The 22,982-nt window shown below is 29.2% G+C and overlaps 2 protein-coding genes across 7 annotated transcripts; one reads left to right on the top strand and one right to left on the bottom strand.

Moving 5' to 3' along the window:
- Positions 1–711: 711 nt before the first annotated feature.
- LOC116777663 (alpha-tocopherol transfer protein-like) lies at positions 712–13,976 on the bottom strand. Its single transcript, XM_032671338.2, has 5 exons — positions 13,566–13,976; positions 9,374–9,498; positions 3,718–3,814; positions 2,789–2,930; positions 712–2,091 (listed from the first exon to the last, which is right to left on the bottom strand). The coding sequence occupies exons 1-5, from the start codon at positions 13,856–13,858 to the stop codon at positions 1,843–1,845; spliced, it is 906 nt and encodes a 301-aa protein (XP_032527229.2). The 5' UTR covers positions 13,859–13,976; the 3' UTR covers positions 712–1,842.
- A 105-nt stretch (positions 13,977–14,081) lies between these two features.
- LOC116778093 (protein I'm not dead yet-like) lies at positions 14,082–22,830 on the top strand. Of its 6 annotated transcripts, XM_032671966.2 has the most exons (16): positions 14,082–14,160; positions 14,228–14,357; positions 14,567–14,704; positions 14,907–15,034; positions 15,321–15,435; positions 16,438–16,499; positions 17,073–17,137; positions 17,848–17,908; positions 18,667–18,789; positions 19,053–19,167; positions 20,323–20,417; positions 20,575–20,663; positions 20,831–20,920; positions 21,683–21,876; positions 22,243–22,380; positions 22,654–22,830. In XM_032671966.2, exons 1-16 carry the CDS (start codon positions 14,144–14,146, stop codon positions 22,759–22,761), a joined length of 1,668 nt encoding a protein of 555 aa, XP_032527857.2. In that variant the 5' UTR covers positions 14,082–14,143; the 3' UTR covers positions 22,762–22,830. The 6 variants fall into 6 exon arrangements, with proteins under 6 accessions (XP_032527857.2, XP_061382494.1, XP_061382495.1 ...); XM_061526510.1 differs by lacking the exon at positions 20,831–20,920; XM_061526511.1 differs by lacking the exon at positions 22,243–22,380.
- Positions 22,831–22,982: the final 152 nt, after the last annotated feature.

The raw sequence follows: 22,982 nt of genomic DNA, 5'->3' as shown, positions 1-22,982 counted from the left end.
TAATAAATAAAATTATGATGGACAATACATAAAAAAATTTCTAAAGAATAAATTATTCAACTTCAATTAGTTTAAGTCTTTATTTATCAAATTTTATGATGTGAAGAAACAGTTGTTATTTATTTGTGCTCTTGTATTTTATTACATAAGCAAACAAAGTTGATGATCAACCTTTTCTTAATTCTTTTAATGTATGAATTTCATAAACCGTTGTAAGTTATTTATCCAAAATTTTGTTGAATTCCTGCCAAATTAACTATCTTATCCTTAATTTACTTTTCTCCTTAATTTTTAAAATTGTGATGAAACCTATAGAGTTCAATTTTAATGAATGAGTGTCATTAAACAATCTCCTAGTTAAATTGAAAACTCTTTAATATATATTTTTTATAACTATTATGTAGAAATAAATACATTTCTTGATCTTTTGTTTGAAATGAAGTTCGAATTATAGTCCACATACCTGTTAATCAGAAACTTGGAAAAAAAACGACAAATAGCTAAAGCTTATTTACGCTATTCTCTAGTTCGTATAAAAAATTAATGTCTGTTCTAATTATTTTATGAAAATTGCTCATTTACTTGTTTATATAGCGTTTTTCAAACCGAACCTCTTTGACCTTATACTATAGAAAAATATACAAGACGTAACGGACAGGCTGCATGACACTAAAAGGTAATAAAAAATAGAGTATTAACAAAAACCGGGAATAGATATTAAATAGCTATTTATTTACATTTTTCAACATTATACTAAAATTTTGCATGGTTCCCAGAACATAAACTAAATATCACAAACATAACATCACAATATTTAAATTGTCTTTATTTAAAATAAACTCCACCACCATCATTGACGTGCTTCAATACACCGAGTGTTTTTATTATAAAAACTCACATACATACGTATGTCTAATAAGTAAATAGATTTAATTTTTTACAAGTACAGGTCGAGATAGACTTTACTTTTGTAAGTCATCGTGTAGTTATATCTACTCCGTAACCAGCATCCATTGCAACATTCTCAAATCAGCTCAAGTCTCATTAAAATTAAAATGTAAAAAAACAGAATAGGTAAAAGCAAGTGTTGGTAACATTTTCGAGTCAGAAATTATTATTTTTTTTAAACATTCTGAAACTGAAATTTATAAACGATAAAATATATCACTAACATATTTACAAAAAAAAAAAAAAACAAAAATAGTTTTGAATATCGAACACATTTTTTTCCTCTCTATTGCTATAGCTATACCTCGAACGGCTCTAATCACAGACTGTCCTTGGTCATATTTTATTGCTTAAATTAATTGTCATTATTGTAAACAGATTCAGCGACTGTTATGTATGTTGAAAAATATTATGTCATTTATATATAGAAAATATTATTTACTTATACAATAGAAAGTATAATATTCATCTCCAACAAATAGACGAAAGCATCTATGTATCTAATAGGTATATAATTGTACATATATGAAGTTAATTTTCCTATATATTTGATATTATCCCTATATATTTTTTATTTTATGTATAAGCATAGCCTGTGCCCTACAAACCTCTTCCGGTCCAGCTTGCCACTATTATTAAGTAAGTATGTGTTTACATATGAGAAAATACTTATAATTACAATTGACATTTGACAGAACTAAAAAAGCAGTGCCTTGTAGTTATTATGTGCATTAAATTGTATATAAAATATATTTATATATTAATAATCAATTTAAGTATTATATTTTCATATAGCATTTAAGCTTTTTTTATTATATATTTTTATGCTTGAAGTATATGCGACGTACAAACTTCCTGTCATTTTGACTTGGGTAATATTTTGTGCAACATATTTTAATCTATGTCGAGATGTTTGAATGACCTCTCCAAGGCCTTATCACGTTTTTTGTCTGGCAGAGCATTGATTCTCTGTTCCTCTTCAGCTTTGAAGTACGGCTCTAGAGCTTTCAACGTCTGCATACATTTTTTATGAAGGGTTTGTGTATCTGGAAGTGTACCACCGTGGAGCGGCGGCAGCGCCGAACGCGGTATAACAGTCTGATAGAAATTCTCCAAGTCTTCGTTCTTGTGATGGAACTTTATCTGAAATTATAAATAAATCTACATATATATTTTAAATCATGTACCATTTTGAATTCTGGTATTGTGAATGTTAAGGAATGGATTAGGTTTTTAAATGAAACAAAAATTAAAAGACCTGTGTTTTAAAATTAACTGGAATCGTGTAGACACAAAAGCCATGCAAGTACATACATATTTATTTACGTAACAGCTTTATTACTATTTGTTTTGTCGCCAATTCCTTAGTTTAGACATTGATTTAGGTAATAAACAACACAAAAAAAGGACGTGGAGCCCAAGCATCGTTTTGTGTCAAACGAGTAACGACTTGACGCAAAACACATCTGAAGGCTTAGCAAAAGTTTGCATCGTTACACTCCATACGAAGGTTATCTCGTTTCTGATTCAATAACCTATTCCCTACTGTTACTTTTAATGCTGAGAACTTGAAGTAAGCACATTGTACGTTTAAATACTCTCACGTTGTACCAGCAACGAATGTTCCTAAGGAACTAACTGCAAGGAAATAATAATATATGAAAGACGACAAGTTCGTGTTATGTATATTCTAAATCGTTGTAAGGTTTTATTGATATATGTGAAATAGTCACAATTATATAAATAATAATTATATGAATGATGATGCATATATGAGGGTAGTCGACCTGTGTATAAATGAGATCAGTTATGAAATACATGCAACACATTCCGTCTGTACCATATCAAAGAACTTTTTATCCATGAAAGGTCTGATGAGTAAGAGCAGCTTGTCCAGGATTGGTTCCGTGTTGAAGACGTGTATCGCCCTCATTCTCACCGGCATCGCTTCCTGTACGTATTGGAAGAATTTACGTAGAGACCTGATGAAAAATAAATGTGATATCTTCATTTTCATGTTCTACGACATACTAACAATGATAATTAAATACATATATGTTAAGGCATTATTGCAATTCATTACATATTTTATTCTAAATTAACAGAACTTAAAAAAAAGACGAAAAAATTTGAATATCTAGTTATGCAAAAAAAATACAAAAAAGGTTTCGGAAACAGACAATCTTATTAAATATTTCTTCTAATAAACTATAGTTACAGCAATGCATTCAATCGTTAAGTATCATCTAACAAAAAATTAACTACAATACATTCTTTTCTACACATTCAAATAATAAATATATATAACATACTAAATTTAAAACAAAGAAGCCCCATGGAATGTAATAATTCATGCGCTAAAAATGAAACACAAAAAAATTACGCTACATATGAAAGACGTAGAGCCTTGCTTTTGCGGTTTCTCTATTAACCGAAGCAAAAACTGTAACTATATTATTAGAAATACAAAATAGTCTAATACGCAATGTTCAAGCTCGATCTAAGACATCCTAGGTTTCATTACCTTTGCCTGTCCTTCTGGAAGCTATTACAAAATCACGATGTTAAAATATATGCTATTAATCTTATTTAAGTTATGTCAGTGCAGTCTGTCCCTGAGGCTACCTTAATGAAGACTACGCTTAAATTAATACACAGTAGATGAGGTACAAAATACAAAAATAATATTCATACTATAAATTGAATTAGTTTTGTCATAGATTTATAAAACTTAACTTATCAGAATGTTGATAGTTATATAATACTTACGAGAGACTAACTCTGGTGAGGTGGCCGAGTTTAACTCCTTGCATGTCGAAGAGAAAAATGTAACCTGGCTGTGGACCTCTCTTGTGTAGACAAGAATCTGAAATATTGAACTGATCTTGTAATAATTACATCAACTTATAAATTAGTGATGGCAAAAACGAAAAAAAAATTTGTTACATACATACACACGTACATACATATAGTTAGAGGATATTGAAATAATTTTATGGGAAATTGTAATATATCGAAGACTTATAGTTTTTGTAATGAACTCTTAAATTAATAATGCATATAAAATATTTTAAGACCCATATTTAATATCTATACGTATAATAAAATTATAACAAACTCATGATATTAAAAAAAAAGCTAAGATTGGGGGATCTTCATACAACCAATAGAAGCCAAAAATATGATTTAAAAAATTTTTGTTTGTTTGTCTGTCTGATTGTTGTTCGCTTTTCACGCAAAAAACTACTGGACGGATTTTGATGAAACTATTTTTTTATATACCTATTAGTTCTCGCTAACATATAGGCTATGTTTTTTTTGGAAATTCGTTGTTTAAGGGGGTAAAAAGGGGGGGGTGGTAGTTTGTATGAAATCCGTCAGTTTTGAAGCTAATTTAATAAAAAATAATATTTGGCTATTTGGTTAGAAATTAAGAATGACGCAATAAGGATTTTTGGAAATTCTGCCTTAAATGGGATGAAAAAGGGGGGGTAAGTTTCTATAAAACTCCGTCAGTTTTGAAGCTAAATCGATGAAAATTAAAGTATCGTAAATCGTAAATAATAAGCTTTTCTGCCCTTGGTTTTGTGACGGTTACTTGTTTAAGGAACCATAATAATAATAACATAAGCTATAAGCTGTACCTCCACGAAATGAAGCCGGTAACGGTTCAATACTGCCTAAAACTAGCATTTTATTATAAGTCATCAGAATAGATGCCTTCCTACTCATGTTGTTTTGTGGTTTACGTATGACAATTTGGAAGTAGCCTACCCGATAACGCAGGGGAGCAGCCAACAAATAATCATACTCTGCAGTTCTTAGTCCAAGTAATATTGTGACAAGAATCATTATGCCTAGACAAAAGAAATCGAGTCCTTCTTAATATTCGAGAGAGTCTAAACGGAAACTGATGAAGAACATAAGGCACGATTAGCTGCGAGGCGGGAACCTTATGATTTTTGAAATGTTTGTTTACACAGTCATGTAATTGATAGTCCATTGAAAAGGCGATAACAAAGTGAAAAACCCAAATTCTGCCCAAAGTCATTATTCCACGCGGACGAAGTCGCGGACAAAAGCCAGTTTATACATAAAAAAAAAGAATCAATTATATGCAAACCAACTAGATACTAAACTAAGCGACGGAAAAGGATTTTATTTTATCGTTTTAGAAATCGTCAAAGAAACATTTTGTTAGATAAACATTTTCTAACCTGGTTTTATGTAAATTAAGATCAGTTATGCAATAAGTTGGATTGATTAGGTAACGCCATATAATATATTTATATTGCATCACATATTGTACCAGTCGTTTATGGTTGCTATATAATTGTCCATTGTTTTTTTTAATAAATTTAACTGACATTGCGACTTGCGTCAGTATTGCCACACGCGAAGTTCATTGTTTAAGATCTCTAATACGACGATATAAAACGTTTTTACAGACAAACAAACAGGATGAAATAAATTGAGATGTAGAAACAAAAAAAAAATAATTATAGAGAATATCGAGATCTAAGTGTTAATATTATAAGGAAATAAATTAACCTTGAACGGTCGTAAGAAGTGATGGCAACGATAAAAAATTGCGTTTAAATTAATAATAATTCACCTAGAACCGTGTTGATCTTTTAAAAATAGATTTTAATTTAAATTCTTATCGATATTATTAATAGTTTATTATAGTTTATATGTATATAAAATTTAAATCACCCTGCATCACGATACTTATGAAGACATTGTAGTAATGTATACTGTGGTCTTCAAGATTAAAGATGATGTTACAGACAATACCTCCCATATTTGGAAACATTTCTACACGGAGTTTACTTGCATGGAAGGAGACATGAATTCAGGATAGATTGTTCAGCAGACTCTCCAGACTGCTATTTACGTCATATGGATGTTCAGGAGTTGTGTCCTGACAGCTGACATAGGCTCAATAGTAAAGTGATGCTACGTTTAGATTAGGCTATTTATATAGTTTTGTTCTTGTTGATTCTATAATGTCACATGGCAGTTCGGTCAATAGTTCCATAAGCCTATTACCAAAATGTGTTCTCTGAATATTTTGTTTTGCTTTATATTTAAATCGTGGCTTTTCTTTATACCTTTTGATTTCCAATTTAATTAATTAAATTTACTTTATATAATGATATATAAAACAACGTTTTTGGGAAAAATAAACTAGGTTTTTGGGATTTTATTATTAATATGATAATGAAGGTTATCCCATGTTTGTGATTATATATTTTATGCCTCGATATCACAAAGTTTTTTGTCAGATTCATCACCAAGGATTCCTGTACATTGATGTATGGAACTTTAGATCTTTATAACAATTAGCAACTTCTAGTTAGAAAATCGATGAAAAGAAGCCTAAAAAAAATCCTTTATAAATTTTATTATGTAATTTGCAAAAAAATATATTTCCAGACTAAAAAAATGTACATTATCACTAAGCATGTAAAAATATAGAATTAATCGAAGTAAATCCAACCTGTTATCTGATAAGCAATCTTGGTATTAATTTTTGCAAAATATTAATTATCACTAATTAAATCATAAATCTGCACCAATTAAAATCCCTCAACTCCTCTCATTATTGCTTTTTGGTGTTTTGTATATCAGCGTTGTTTTTTCTGTTTCCAATTTAAAAAAAAAAAACAAACAAATGACAGCACTAGTCCGTTCAATGTATTCTTATATTGACATCAAAGAATCGAAAACTAACTAACTAGGTTCAACCAGCGTCTGACAGCACCATACACATGTATATACACACAGAATGTCAATGCAAAGCTTAAAAATGTTGAAATGGTTGTCTGGTCTCAGCAGTATCGAATTTCTTAGTATCTAGTCCTGATATTTTCGTTCATGAAGCCGTTCGTTATATATAAAAGTTTAACAAAAACAGTCGACGTTGACAAAATCATTAAGGAAACATCAGTAACTCACAGAATATAATAGAATGGTTGTCTATGGTCAAAATGTCACAAATCCTATTAAACAACGAAGTTCATAGTTATATCAAGAGGAATTGTATTGTACGAGTGAAACCTGTAAAATAAACAACATGTGATATTCATTACTTTAACTATCCAATGCTTAAACGCACTTCAACTAAAAAAGGATTATGTTTAAAAAAAAAATTAATATAAAAAACTAAAATTGAATTATAATAAACGGATTTTTATTTTAAAAGTATATTATACCTTGTAGTATAAATCATTACGCTTTTATCGAAGGAATCGTAATTTACCTAATTATTAAATATATGATTATTTTTATAGCAGTAAATGAACGAACTCTCACCAAGACGGTCGCAAGCCTGAACGCCTTGTCCTTATTACGTAACCTTGATTAAGAAACGAACTATCGAGATGCTAATTGCTTTAATTGTGACATAGATTATTTTCGGTCCAATATCCTTATTAATAAAAAACATTTAAAATTCAGGTAAACAAAGACACCAAAAAATATAAGTGCCTAATTTGTCTTTTTTTTTATATTTAGTTAACACTCGGTGTCTAATGAGGACAATAGCGATATTAAAAGTTTACGTATGAACAAACGATGCAACGAAGCTATGTAGCGTTTGTTAAATAAATTAAATGTAGACTATTTAAATGTCATTAATTTTTTATTATTATCTATTACGTATTTTCCATTTGAATGCAATGATTGACATTCAATGTTTCAAATTCTACGAAAACTTATGACAATAACAATATGAATAAAATGGGAAAAAAGAGGTCTGTTGAGATTTTAAATAAATGTGAATGTAATAAGCGAAATAGGACCGCTTTCAGCCTTACATTCTTTGTTTGAGAACTTTGTTTTGTTATTTAATATTACGGCTATTCGCTAATTACTCTTGGAGAAGATTTACATTTTTGTAACGCAAATCAGAATTCAATGGCATATTTCTAGACACGGTACTGATTATATAAGTTGTTTTATTTGCTTAATGTTATTCAAAATTGCTTAACATTTAAATGTTAAACAGTGATGCATGACAACTGTATACAGTTTATTATAATCATACACGAAAAGTCAATGCAAATAAATAATTACTATTTTAATATTAAAACATCCCCCTTCACCTAATATGTTATTGGTTATCGACATTTTTCGGGTGTCTGTCTGTCTATCTGTTTCGAATAATCTTTTAAAGGACTGGACCGTTTTTTGAAGACCCTCATTGGTAGATAGTTAATAACTAACTTAGTCTTTTTATTTTCCAGTATGTATTTTTTTTTAATTAATATTAATGATAAAAAAAACTGTTCCACATGGACGAAGTCGCGGGCACACCTCATTTGATAAATACGTTTTTAAACTACGGTATAAAGAAAAACAAAAACAAAAAAAATAATTACGGGGTCACTGAATTGGATATAATGGCCAAATTTTAAACGAATGGCAAATGAGTTTTAAATTATTCAAATCGTTTAGTTTATAAAAACTATATTACAAGCCTATTAAGACGTCCACGTGTGATGTAAAGAACTTTTATATAAAATTATATAAACAATGAACAATAACATTACAATGTATATTAACAAGGATAACAAGTTTGTAACTCGGTTAGTTAATTGTTTCCCATATAAAGTAGTTAAATAAGTAGTGTAGTAAACAAGCAGAGACGAACATAAGATCGTTCATACATTTGTCCTGCGGATAATGTAAATGCAAAACTTTGTGAGGATGTATGAATGTTTGTTGCTTTATAACGCAACAACTACTAAATCGATTTTGAGTAGACTTGACAATTACGTAGTTGAGACATCAGAATATGATATTGACTATAATTTATTCTAGAATTCCATGACATTGCTCTAGGAATACGACATAACACTTGTATTGTGTATAAAGTCACGTGTTATAAACTGTAGATGTCGCTGCCGGCTGATTACCATGTCTACTATTAACACCCTTTATACATATCACTCTGAGCCCAATCGAAAAGACCACGCATACGAAGTCACGATCAAAAACTTAAATATACATATATTTTTATAACTAAAACCAATATTAGAAGTCTAGGTACAAATTGCCAAACGCAAGTGTACAAATATTGTACACAGCAGATAAAATGTGAATGTATTAACCGCTAATAATAACGAAACAGCCATTCACAAGTATGTGTTATTTTTAAAATGTGTCTACTAAGAAACTATCATGTTCCTCTGTTATAATTTTGATCATTATTTAATATAAGTTTTGCTTGATTTAAAATTCAAACACTAACATAAATTTGATAAAGTGATAACTTAATTAAATAATCGAGTACAAATTACTCGAGGCTATATAATTTGTTTGACCTTTCAAACATACTTTGATTACGTGTTTTTATTTTATGAAGAGTACCTACATTCCTTTTCTTGTTCGATATATGTACTTATGTATAAGGGCTCACCGACGGTCATGAAGAGCAGCTTGCAGCCAGGCTCGAAGTGATATTTAGAGGGTTCGGTGTAGTGGAGTCGGTGGTAGATCAAGTCGTAACCATCGTGAGATTTCTCTGGCAGTACGCTGAACTCTCTGGAATCAAATACTGATACACTATCATGTTACCCTTTTCTATACTTGACTTTTGACTGGTGATTATTTACTATAGATTATTTTTTTTATAACTGCTGACATTTATTTAAAATTACGATCAGTGTTAAAACTGCTAGCCTAAACCTAGTATTAAGACCTCGTCCATTAATGGTTATACTAGTACCTTAAGAAAAACCTTTTTTTTGTAATGAATGCAAAAAATTAAGTAAGTAATAGTGTCTGTAAGCTGTGGTCTTAGACCTCAGTTATGATCGGAAAGATGTGATCAAAATGATTTATATCAATTATTAAGTCATGGACACAAACCAAGCGAACACTGTAATTGGTTAAGAAATTAAGATGATAAATTTGATGTTATGTTGCCATCAACTGTTTCGTTTATTAAATTATAATTAATATCAAAATATCTAGAAATATAAATTAATTTAATATCATGCAAGTCTAGATAGCGATAGGTGTTTAGAAGATTTTTTTTTTAATTAATGTAACAAATATTCTCATACGAAATTATTGGTTACATCATAAATAAAGCATGTTATGTGGATAGATAGACACATTCACTTATCGTTTAGTATCCTCAATTTCGAGTGCTAAAATATTCAAACGACTAAATTAGCAGAACTCTAATTTATAAAATAAATAAGTCATGATTATATAAAAGGCGCATTCATATTAAAGAATCGTATTTAAATAATTCTATTCATGTCTTTAATGGGTTAAATACAATGGATAGTTATTACATGTAAGACCACCATCGTCCAGTTTTTATGTGGGAAGTATATGACATTTACGAATGAAAGAAGAGGAAAAAGTAATTGATTTGTGTGAGTTAAAAGAACGTCTGAATTTTGGAAACGAATATGTATATTTTTAATTATTACGTTGTATTTTTTTTTAATGTTTTTTAAGAAATGCATTAACTTATCGCCAATTTACCGGAAGCGATTTCAACACAGAAAGGTCAAAACTACTTTTTTATTTTAAAAACAACTAAATTAATGTAAATATTTTAGTTATAGTCTTAATCTAACAAATTATACATGGGACAGTCTGAGATATTGAGTCTAGTTTTTTCTACAATAATTCTAACACGTCCACTCTGGAAAATATTTTAAAACGCACATTGTACTAAGAAATAAATTACTTAGAAGTTATGAACACGTTTAATCAACATTATATGCGTTGCAAATAAAATTATACCATTATAATAGAAGGTCATATGTACACGGATTGTACATTACATTTAAAGAAAAAAATAAGTTAGTAAAAAAGTTGCACAAAAATAGCTGCAAAGAATATTTTCTTCCAGAGAAAAAGCAGTTACTTTTTTAGAACCGAACTAAAACAGAACACATTAAAAAAACCATATTGTCTTTACACACCCAACACCGAAACAATGAGATATATATCTATACAAGAATATTTACATAAATGATAAAAAATATATAATATTTTATATTTTTTTAATTTTTGGCATTAAATGGAATAGATGTGTAATTAAATTGTGTATTTAGGGCATCCATGATATTGCGCGTAATGAGCAATTTCTACTCGATTGTGTGGAATTTGCAAAATAGTTTATTTAAGAGTTTTACACACGTCGCAATTTTCGTTTGGGTTAAATTTAGTGATTGGACTTAACTAGTAGAGAACAGTATAATATATATTTTAAAAAAAACCTACAATTCTATAAATAATAAGTAGCGGAATTCTATCGACATCACTATAAATATCGTTTACATATATACTCTGGTTATGCTACGCTATAGATTATATAAAAAATAAATAATGAAATTTTGTTTTCCTATTAATAAGCTGCGTTCAAAAAAATCTTATCGAAATAAACGCTACCACTTGACTGCCAGCCTCAACATCTATAATACTTATGTGGGTTACAATGGTAGTTAGGTTTATGGTACATTCCATATTGTTAAGTAGCGCGGTGTTGTGTCACGCGTGAAGCCTGTCTGTCTCATATGTTGTATGTCACTTTTGGAAATATAATTGATTCTACTTGAATATATAACAAGCACAAACATGACAACAAATATTACAATATTCATCTGCGTCCACTGTACGCTTTTAAATATTCCTTTGACGATTGTATTACTGATGGTTCCTAATAAAACTATTCCGTACGTACTCAGTATTAATATAAAGATAAATGGGAAACAAATTAATTATATTTTAGATGATCAAAAAACGTACGTGCTACGTTGCACGTAATTTTTATTCCGCTTAAAAAATTATAATAACCTGCTATAACTTACGTCAAGCGGCAACCATTGACGCAGAATAGTGCGTTATAAAAAAAAAAAATGTTTCTTAAATCGTTGAATAGTTTTATAAGAAAAGAATCTCGTTCTTTAAAAATATAAAACTTATACGATCCGATAGACGTAATTATAAATTTGTTCGCAAAAAGAAAAAGTAAATTACGTAACACTCATAGCCAAATGTTATGTAGTATGTATGATGAAAGACTTGCAGTGAAGTTACTTAATGGCCCGAAAGAACCTTAATGTGGAAAGACCAATTATTAAAAGGCTTTACGCTATATGAGAGAACATTTTTCAATGTTCTTTCATATGAAGCATAAAGGAAGGGGAGGAGACACCAATCAATTCAACCAAGGTCAAATATCCCCTTTTTGTAAATAAATCTAAAATAAAAAATAAGATAAAAAGTAAGATGGGTCATACGAGATAGACTTATATAAAGTACAAAAAAAAAACGTAATTCAAGTCATACATCATCGTCTCACAATAATGGAAGTGAACAATACAGGATTTTAGCTTCTAAATGTATACAGTTTTGGTATCTATTTAGTCTTGAGCAGGTATGTAAAAAAATTGCATGCAGATCACGCATCAAGTAAAATTTAGAAACCCTTGCTAAAATGTACCGCATCATTTATTTTTTTAAAAACTATGATGTCGGTGCATATAACATAAAAGATTGAAAAAAAAAAATTACATTATTAAATGCTGTTAACTGGGTACCTCAAGCATTTAAGTACCAAGCATCTTTAGAGAAAACAAAGTTTTTAAATATATGCAGAAAAAACTTCATTCAAATCTTAATTGTAACATTACCTAACAAGTCTTGCAGTATGCGTTATTTTAATTTGCAACTTAAGACAAATAAAATTATGAATGTCAATAAAGATGTCAAATCTTTATTTGAATATATGAAAAAAAAATATTAACAAATGTTGATAATATTGATCATTTTTCATAGACTGGGCATTTTAGTTTATTTTTTTTTTATTTTTTTCTACTTGTGTTGATTATGATAAATACTGTGAATGAATATTGATTATCCTAAAATCATTTTAGTGTGAGCACATTAAAGGTGACATTGTCTTTCAAATTCTGATGATAGTTTATTTACTGAATGTTAAATAGTAAAATCATATATAATGATTCAACTATATATTATTAATATTTTGATAGTATTTCTTATGTACAAACACATTTTAATTAAGTGTGAAACATAAAATTAGTCGCATGGTTTAAAACAATAACTTGTAACCCATTATTAAATTTTGTATGAATAAATAAAAAGGATAGCATTTTCATACAGCAGCGGTTACAAAAGTATGACTGAATAATTAAAAATCTTTTGATTCTCTCAACAAAATAACGATATTGACCCTGCCCTTTAATAACGCAGTTAATGATATAAAAATAACTAAGTATAAATAATAATATACAATTTATAGTTTACTCACAATGTTTAATGGATAAAATATTATGTTTTATACAACAAAGCAACCAAAGAGTACTACTGAATATTATAAAATCCCATGTATATTGATTATCCGAAGACAAAATTTTCTGTCAAATAAAAACAAAAGTTTCGTAATGAATTTCAAAACCGCAGGTAGTATTAAAATATATCTAAATGGTAACATTTAAAAGTAATTTATTTTTGCTTTAGAAGAAGCATTATTTGTGAAGCATAACATAACCTACTATTAGGAGATACTCTGTGTATTTTTTACAGTTTATATTATTCTTCATAAATTTAAAAGTAGAACTTACAGGGCTTCTACAGAAGGTTGCAGCTCATCCGAACTTAAACATCTATTGTCGAAGATTTCTGGAGTATTTTTTCTTAGATTGTAATATCTTTCTATACACGTTTTACTCCTCTCTATATCTCCATAGCAAGCGTTATAAAATAACAACAACTGTTTATCCGTAAGGTCTTTAGGAACATATTTTGACTTGTCTAATTTTTTCGTCCACTCTTTCAAGGAATTAAAATCTTCTTGGCAAAATTTATCCATGGCAGCTATTGCCGTTTCATAATCATATTCTAGTTCCACAGCCATTTTCTTCAATACTAAATGTGTATACAAATTCGATAAATAACACGATTTTCTGAGGAGCGCTACACATCCAACATATGCAACGATTATTTGACAACTGAACTTCACTGAAAATTGATCCGATACGTTCGAAAATCAGGTTATAATATTGACACTACACACAAACAATTTCTTTAATCTTTTTAAAATGTTGCTATATAAAACTATATATTTTTTTTATGTAGGTATTCTTAACCAATGAGATTTAAATTTCAGATAACTTTTACAAATAAAATAAATATAACCTAAATGGATACAAATTTATCGTAAGTCTTTTATAAGATATATATAATACCAAAACTTAAATTGGCATGCAATTAATTTTTTTTCAAGGGAAGGCAATCTTGTAATTATAACAAGAAAAGAAAGGATTCAGAGGTTTATAAAAGTGTACCGGAAACTGATAACTTTTATTATAACACCATTTATTTGGATACCAATATTATGTTTAGGTGATGATAATGTAAGTTAGTAAGTACTTTTATAATAGGATTGATGGTTGTTATCATTATAATACATTTTGTTTCATATTAAACAATATTATAGAATATTACCAGTAATTGAATATTACCTTTTCAAAAATATATTAATAATATTCATAATACTAAGTTTCGTTGTAATAGTTTTTGATTTTAAAAGTAGTTCATTTTAACCGTAGTAATTGTATTTCAGGCTTATATCAGTTTTTACGTATTTCTTGTGAATGGAACTTATTTGGTTGCTAATATCTTCCACCCAGGCGTTACTTCACTGATTCCAATAACTATTTTTACGATATTAGACGCTCTGGGAAGACCTGTGATATATACGGTACATATATATTTCATAACATTATTAAGTAATATAACAATTTCAATTTTATTTAAAAAAAAATCTTTTACCTGCAATTAGTAATCAAAATAAATTTAACTTTAGCAAAGGGTTCAATGACTTATGTCTATAAGTTCCTAAGGATTTATCCTCTTTAAATGGTTCTAAAGTTTATCTGAAAATTAAAACAATTAATTTTTAGATAAACATCAATAACTCAGTCCTGGACTGTTTAGGAGTTATGATGATCGTCATAGCCATAGAATACAGCAATATTCACAAGCGGATTGCCTTAAAGCTTCTGCTCACATTTGGGTGTTCTCATTTTAGGTAACTCATAATTTTGTTCAAGTGTTATCTTTGTATAAGAATGATCCCTCAAGTCTCAACTGAGTGATCCCAAGTGGTCAAGAATCATAAACAACGATTTTATTGTTATTTTATTAAAGCCTTAAAGCATATGACTGGAGTTTATTAAAAGAAAAAGTAGTAAAGGAAAGAAAAATTTGATTGTTTAAATGTCGACTGGCTCTATATTACTTATAGGAATTAGGATAGTTTAGGAACATTTATTTTTGCTTTAAAGATTGATGGCCCTCTTATTTATTTATTCAAGGCTGAGCTTCTTGATGTTCGCTATCAGCATGATGCTGTCCATGTGGTGCACCAACACCATGACCTGTGGTATTATGATGCCGATCATGAAGGCTGTTCTTGGTGAACTCGAAAGAGTAATGAGCTTTGTATTATAATTTAAATAACAGACTTACTCGAATCGACGAAACGGATTATGAATTCTATCAAAACAAAAGTGCAGGAAGTAATGTGTATGTATATATAAAGATATAGCTAAGGTCATTATTAACAAGAAAAAAATTAAATTTATTAAGTTTTACCTCTTTTCTTATATGACTTTTTACAAACTTTAACAACACTAAATTGTAATGTTAATCGTTAAATTATTTTTTTACCTGATGTGGATAAGCCTATAAAATCAAGATGATTAAGTGACGGCAAGTAAAATATTATAAAAAATAGCGAGGCCTTAATTAATGACAGTAAACTTGTACATTATAATTACATGCAATAATAAAGATGATCTCATTACGAATAAAAATAAGTCAGATCTAAAAGGTTTTTGTGATACCCAGTATAGAGATAACATTACAATGCAAAATAATATAAGTTGATCATCTTAGATTTTATCCAAAACGACTGCCATGGACATAAATACATATAAGGATTTGCCTGACATACTATAAGACGTAGGTCTAGTCCCCAAATATTTTGAAGCACAGTTTGATGCTAGGCTAAGTTACTTGAGCTGGGCAGATTATTACTTAAAATTTACACAAGTAAAGCTTAACCTTACTCAACAAAACAAATTAGGGTTCAAAAGTAGCTAGGAACACTCTTTTACGAAAGTTGCGTCATTATTATTTACGTCTTCGATGTTAAATGTTTTATTAAGAAATAATTTTGATATTGATTTTTTTTTACTAAATTCTTACATTTCTAATGTTCCTTAGGAGTCCTCAGAATTTTGGACTAAATGTTAGCCTTTTAAGTAATTTAAAAAGTATGTACAATACCGAGATATTTGGTATAGGGATAATTGTTTTTATATATTCTGTGCGTTGTACTTAACAGATTAAAAAAAAACATATTATTGTATAGATATGCATGTGTGCAAGTAATACATTTAATGAAGATTACGTCTTTAAATATTTCAGATGGGAGTGTTAGAAATTTTTGAACCACATAAACTCGGTGACAGTTCCCGTTACGATGTTGTGTAAGGAAGTGTAAAAGTTGTTTAAACTATTTATCCCTAAATGTTAAAATACAGATAGTATAGATATTATAGTAGAATATAGGATACTTAATAAATAAAAAAAAAGCATTTTGAAATAAAAATAGATAAAGTAATAGAACGTAGTAATGGGGAAGAGGTTTTAGGCCTGCGGCCAACCACTCTTCTAACGAAAGCACTTGTTTTAAGATGGTTCTAAGTTTCTAACAAAGATAAACTATCTTATACGAAGGTCAGACCAAAGGCCACAGCAAAAATCATACTGCAAGTTAATTCTAAGCACATTTCTCTGAAATATAATAACGATGCAGAAATAGACTACGTTACGACATTTACCGTCTGTAACTTAAGCATAAGTTTTCATCGACATTTACTTACCTTGAAACAATCACGTGTAATATATTATGAGTAAAGAAACTAGATACATTCGGTATGAAGTGTGACCGTTCATACTTATGATAATTATACTGGTATGACTTTATTATGAGGAGATTATGTTCGTTACCAATTGCGATAAACGTATTTTAATTTCAAAACAATTCCTTTTCGTTTCAGTGAAGCAAAGCCGTCAGATTTTACGATTTTTTATTTCTTAGGCATCGCTTACTCATCTTCAATAGGTACGTATTGTTACGAATATTATAATATTATTAAAAATATATTTTTATATAGTGTACCGATGGTTGAAGGCAGACTATGTAATTATGATGAAGAAAATTATTAGTACTTAGTAATAACATGTTTAGCTAAGGTTTGTGTAGTAAATTAAAGCGTCTGTATTAAAACAGGAAGGATTATTGATGTTTAGAAAGAATTTTAAAACAATTTTCATATCGGTGCATCTACAGACATCGCGTATACGAACTGGAAAAATATTTATATTTACGAAGAAATATTATTATGCGTACATTTATAATATAGTATTATAGTATTGTCTTTCTAACATATAATCATAATATGACCCAGTGTGACTTCTTAATTAAGATTTTTTTAATATTCCATTAATATAAAGAAGCTAGCTATAAAACAATATTTAAAACGGAGTTAAACTTTTCATTGAATTTTTATTACCATCATAAAAATGAATTATATTTCATGCATATAAAGTAACAAATTAATTAATAAGTATTTATATTTAATAATGAAGGTGATGTTAATTGCAATTATGTAATTAATGTTAAAACCTTGATATTCGTAGTGAGGAAAATGTGTGATTATTTAATTATCTGTTCACTTATAGCGAAAAAGGGGATAAAAGAAAATCTAGTCACAGATAAATTAAAGTATGTCTGTTATAATAAATAACTACTATTATCGTTTTAATCTTTAGGTGGCGTGTCTACATTCATCGGGAGCGAGTCGAATAAACTGTTTAAGAATTATTGCTCAACGTAAGTTTTAAGGATTTTAGAAATATTATAGCGTGGCCACAGAAAATTTAAAAATTTTAATAAAACATTTGCATTAGAATTCAGAAACCTTGTGATAAATTGTGTTTATCAAACTAAATAAGCATGTTTTCTAGTTTTCACTCACAAGCATATGTACGTTGATAGTTCACTTGTGGCAAGGGAACAGCTGTTGCTTTTATCTCTTATTCAGGGTAATTTTTATATTTTTATCAGAAACCTAACAAGATGTTTTATGTAATTTTATTATTTAAATACATAAGCGTCTTATTACTTATATATTGTGTATATACATATGTATATACATATAGATGGTAGGTGGTACCTTTTTTAATGTTTCTGATATTTTTTCGGTTTCCGCTCAACGATTGTCACATAACCGAATAAGTATTATTTGTTCAGGCCGTTAATAGAGAAAGGAATAAGTAGGTTTTTACGGCTATTGAAGTTTTGAACTGTGTCTGAGCGAGGGGACCAAGTCTTGCAGCATTAAAATACTCTAGAACAGTATAGCAAATACTGTCATAAATATGAAACACGTAGGGATATAGTTAGTTTTTTATGTTTAAATCGACTCAGTCCACCATTCATCCGAAAATACAGTAGGCCCATTTGATATCTGTGAGACCACAGAAAGGTAATTATAGAACAAATTTATTCGAATTTAATTATTGCTATTAAGATAATTTATATTTGTTGATATCTCAATATTTTCTCGAAATTTCTTCTTTTATTTTAAGGGTTTTCCCCAAGAGCCCCAATTTGGAAGCCCCCCACTTCACGTTACTCACTCTGCCAGGGGTGCTTCTCATGGAGATATGCCTGTACTTGTGGCTGAACTTTTACTTCCTTGGTATGATGCGGTACGGGATGTATAAGAAAATTTCAATGTAACATATATTGGTCAAATGTAACAATGGTAATGACCGGTTAATTACTAATGAGGTGTAGCTCTGCCGCTCATATTGTCTCTGTCACATAACTAGAACACGAACCCAGTAGAGTTCAACACAAAAAATATACACGTTGATTAACAGAGACGATAATAAAAAAAATTAAAAATTATTTTCATTAATTATTTCTCGTCACAGCCAACAAAGTTTTTCTAAACAACAGTATATTCCAGTGTACAGAACTACAGCTCTCTCCAGGCGAGTCTCACCAGCGAGGAACAGCAGTACGTTGGGACACTGCTGGAGGCGCAATACACCAGGTTGGGAAGGATAAGTCTGCATGAAATGGTAATTGTACTGAACAATAACTTTAGCTAGAGTTTACATCTGTTTTATTGACTCTTTAATACACATTATATTTCCAAATAGGTATGCTCTGCAATTATTTTCGCAATTGCAATTAACGCAGTTTTATTAGACCAGTTATTCTTTGAAAATGTAGACTTTTATATATATATTTTATTATTGTAAAACCGAATTGTTTTATGATTTGAAAACAACAAACTTTAACTCTTTGTATGGTACACATTGAAGTTCTATATAATAAGAAAATATCTATACGATTATCTCTTAGAAATTTTTCATACTTTGTATACTTTCTCACAGTACAGTTAGTTAATTACAAATTCGCATATTACTCTTTTTACTGGCATAGTAATTATAAATTTGCGATTTCACCTCCTATAATACATTAAATTATAAATCCAAAGATTGCTTTTGCTATCGACATTTTAATTAGAAAATTCGCAAATAAACATTTTTGCTAGTTTAGGTATATATTCAGATTGCTTTTACTAGAAACAGCTCAGTAATGTTTTCGTAATTTGGCGTTTGCTGGCAATTTATTATAAATTCGCGAATAAATCTTTTTAATAGTTTGAGTACAAATCGTCTGATTGCTCTTATTATAAACAGTTCAGTTGTAATTTCGCAGATTTTCCTGTTTTCCAACATTATAAAACTAATTTGTTTACTTTTTTTTTTTGACAGTAAATAATTAATAGTACAATAAAAAGTTTTATTGCAAACAGTACAGTTATACACTCGCATATATTATTTCTTTTTACAATTTCGATTATAGATTGTCTGTTTAATATAATTACGTGCTGCGTAAATCAAAATATTCGTTTTGTTATAAATATTTTAAAGTGTTGTTTATAACTTTACCACAGTCACAAAATTTTGAGATGATAATCTGTATAGACGGTGAAATAATAAAATTCGCTGATGCCTTTTTTCTAGAGACCTTAATAACATATTTGCAGCTTTCTTTTAAAAAAAAGTTTTATTATAAATTCGCAATAAGCATTAAATAAATACAGTTGATCGCTATGTAGTTAATATCGCTCATAGTTAATCGCGGATTGCGTTTGTAACGGCAGAATTCGCAGATTTTTTGTAAGGGTATGATAGTTATATAATATAATTAATACAAATTCCCAGATTGTTGGTTCGTTCGTAATATTAACAGCGATTCTCCAAGCCAGCATCAATTTAACAGACTTGGTTGTTGATCGTGAAACATTAAAAATAAACAGGTATTACGGTAACTTATTTTATATCTACTCTCACTTATATATATATATATATATATATATATATATATATATATATATATATATATATATATATATATATATATATATATATATAACACATTTCAAAGGACTGACGAAATATATTTTTCATCTACAGTTACATGCATTCCCCTTCTATTATCTGTGCAGCACTATTTTTCATAACGCCCGTAAACCTGGACTTCATCAAGAACTTTAGACATAACGGTATGTTACGGAGTCGAATATTATGAATGTAAAGAAAATCCTGTGTATCGCAATAAAATTATCATGTATTTTTTTTTCATTTTCAAGACCGAAATTACGGAAAAATATAGCAGGAGATTAATCAAAATATTACCATATAATAAACATTTTGTGTTTCTGTATTCCAGGCAATATAATAAGAGTAAATGCTATTAAAAACTGTCTCAGTTGGCCTTTGATAAGAAAAAATATACATTGGAGTGCTTTGTTCATCACTGGTTAGCATTAATTACGAGCAATTAACGAGTTTCTTGTTATTATAATCGATGGCCGCATCATGAAGTTCTTTGTGGTGATAATTATATATTTCTTATATTAACATTTTGTTGATAAAAAAACCAGTTGTGTTAGTATTAATGAATTAGCTGTAATGACTTTGTCTGGCGCTGTATCAGGCTTCTTTGTGCTGTTTTATGAGAATTAATTATTTCTTGTATCTAAACAGCTAAGATTTTCGTATAACTAGCACTTGCAACACGTTATTACATAATAATTTAATTCAAATGTATGACTAACACAGAAAAATCGCGCACACTTATGTTCTAATATATAGTCTTATTTAATATTTATATATATAAATAGATATAATTATTACCGTTAAAATTAAAGTTCGAAGTCTTCAGACGGAATGTTGTCTCGTCCACTTCCTTTCTAAAATAGTTCGTCACCAAAATATTCTTCACATCTCACGAGAGAATCACGTTGACCTCTTTAGTCCCTTTAAATCTGAAATATAATGTTTATTACATGGCATTGTTATTTTTTTCTTAAACCCATTGATAGTTAAAATATATCATACCTTTTAGATTCACAATTCCATGTTTCTTTACATCAGTGTAACTCACATAGCATAGTAAACAAAATTCCCTTTATTTTTTAAGCTATAACCAAATATTAGTAATTGTTTAAACAAAATCAGTGAAGGTAATTTTAGACTGAACGAGAAGATGTGAATGACAATTGAATCATTTCTATCACAGCCAGTAACAACGTTATCTTCGAGGCCATGACCTACACGAAAATGAACGACAAATTCGTGAAGTTTCTTTGGATGTGTCACGATCTTCCGGCGCCGGCTCTGGCATTCATAGTTATTCTATTTTGTAAAATTATGACAGAATTTGCCAATAACGCCGACGTTGCGACCTGCTTACTGCCCTGCATCGCTAATCTGGTAAAAAACATTTAAGGAATTGTTTAACGAGGTGCAAAGATTATAGGAATAAAGATTTCTCCAGTCATTTGTCCACTATTTTAGATTTTTGAAACTGTTATGTATTCATTGTAACCGTGTTCACAGAGGACAGGACATTGGATACAAAAAAAAATACAATTTAAATACATAATCTTTGACTAAATTTTTATTTTTTTTAACAATTGGCTCGTTGTTCTGAAAAATGATGACCACAGACTGATAGGTCATGTGTGTTAAGGCACGATAACCTTTTTTTCAGAAACTGTCGAATTAATGTCAATAAAGATATCTAGTAATTTATAATATTTCTTCCCCCAACTAAATATTGAACAAAATAAATTCCAGAGCATATTGACAAAAATAAATCCACGCTATCTTATGATCGGAGCAACACTCACAATATCTCTTCCATTCCACTTACTGCCAGCTTCACCTGCGTATGCCATGGTGGCCGCATATGCGGGGATACCACCCTCAAAAATGGTTAGTTCTTGTTTTAAATTAACCGTCAATAGCTATCACACTAGTGAATATAAGATAATCTATGGCTTTCCAATTGAAATCGTGGGTTTTATAGGGCTTTAGGTAAAAAAAAATGTTCTTTTAAAGTAAGCTCGCGAGGAAATTCTTTAAGGGCGTTTTTCATTTCCTTTCCTTACAAACTTATGCTCGGACGAAGATTGCAATTACGCCCGGAATAAATCTGTTTAAAATATAAATTATTTTTAACTGGCTTCAATATTTCTTAAATTTCAGATGATCGCAGGGATTGGTCCATCTGTGGCTGCAATACTCATAAATCTTTTCACAACAACTGTGTGGTCCAAGGTTATTTGGCCGGATGTGGATACCTATCCTGATTGACGTCATTTGATACGCAAAAATATTAAACTACTGAATATTAATAAATTTCATCTTGTTTTGTTGGCTTCATTACGACCACTTTTATTTACAAACAAATCCCGTATTTATTTTGTGACGTCATTAAATTTTGACCTCTTTCTTAGTTTTATATATATATAATAAATGTGACAGTTATATTTAGTTTCTTCGACCGCTTTTCTATTTTAGCCGTGAATATTTCG

Source organism: Danaus plexippus, chromosome Z (assembly GCF_018135715.1).
Source record: "Danaus plexippus chromosome Z, MEX_DaPlex, whole genome shotgun sequence".
Classification (NCBI taxonomy): Eukaryota; Metazoa; Arthropoda; class Insecta; order Lepidoptera; family Nymphalidae; genus Danaus; species Danaus plexippus.
Note: the sequence above shows the minus strand (reverse complement) of the source record. Positions and strands in the feature narration are given on the sequence as shown.

What these genes read in the sequence shown, in the direction of transcription:
- LOC116777663 (XM_032671338.2), bottom strand. Translation starts at nt 13,858, where the DNA reads ATGGCTGTGGAACTAGAATATGATTATGAAACGGCAATAGCTGCCATG. An exon ending in GCTGCTCTTCATGACCGTCG is followed by an intron (nt 3,815 to 9,373) that starts GTGAGCCCTTAT and finishes TCAATATTTCAG; the next exon opens with ATTCTTGTCTACACAAGAGA. An exon ending in CTCACCAGAGTTAGTCTCTC is followed by an intron (nt 2,931 to 3,717) that starts GTAAGTATTATA and finishes ATTTTTCATCAG; the next exon opens with GTCTCTACGTAAATTCTTCC.
- LOC116778093 (XM_032671966.2), top strand. An exon ending in CAAGAACTTTAGACATAACG is followed by an intron (nt 20,664 to 20,830) that starts GTATGTTACGGA and finishes TCTGTATTCCAG; the next exon opens with GCAATATAATAAGAGTAAAT. An exon ending in GGATACCACCCTCAAAAATG is followed by an intron (nt 22,381 to 22,653) that starts GTTAGTTCTTGT and finishes CTTAAATTTCAG; the next exon opens with ATGATCGCAGGGATTGGTCC.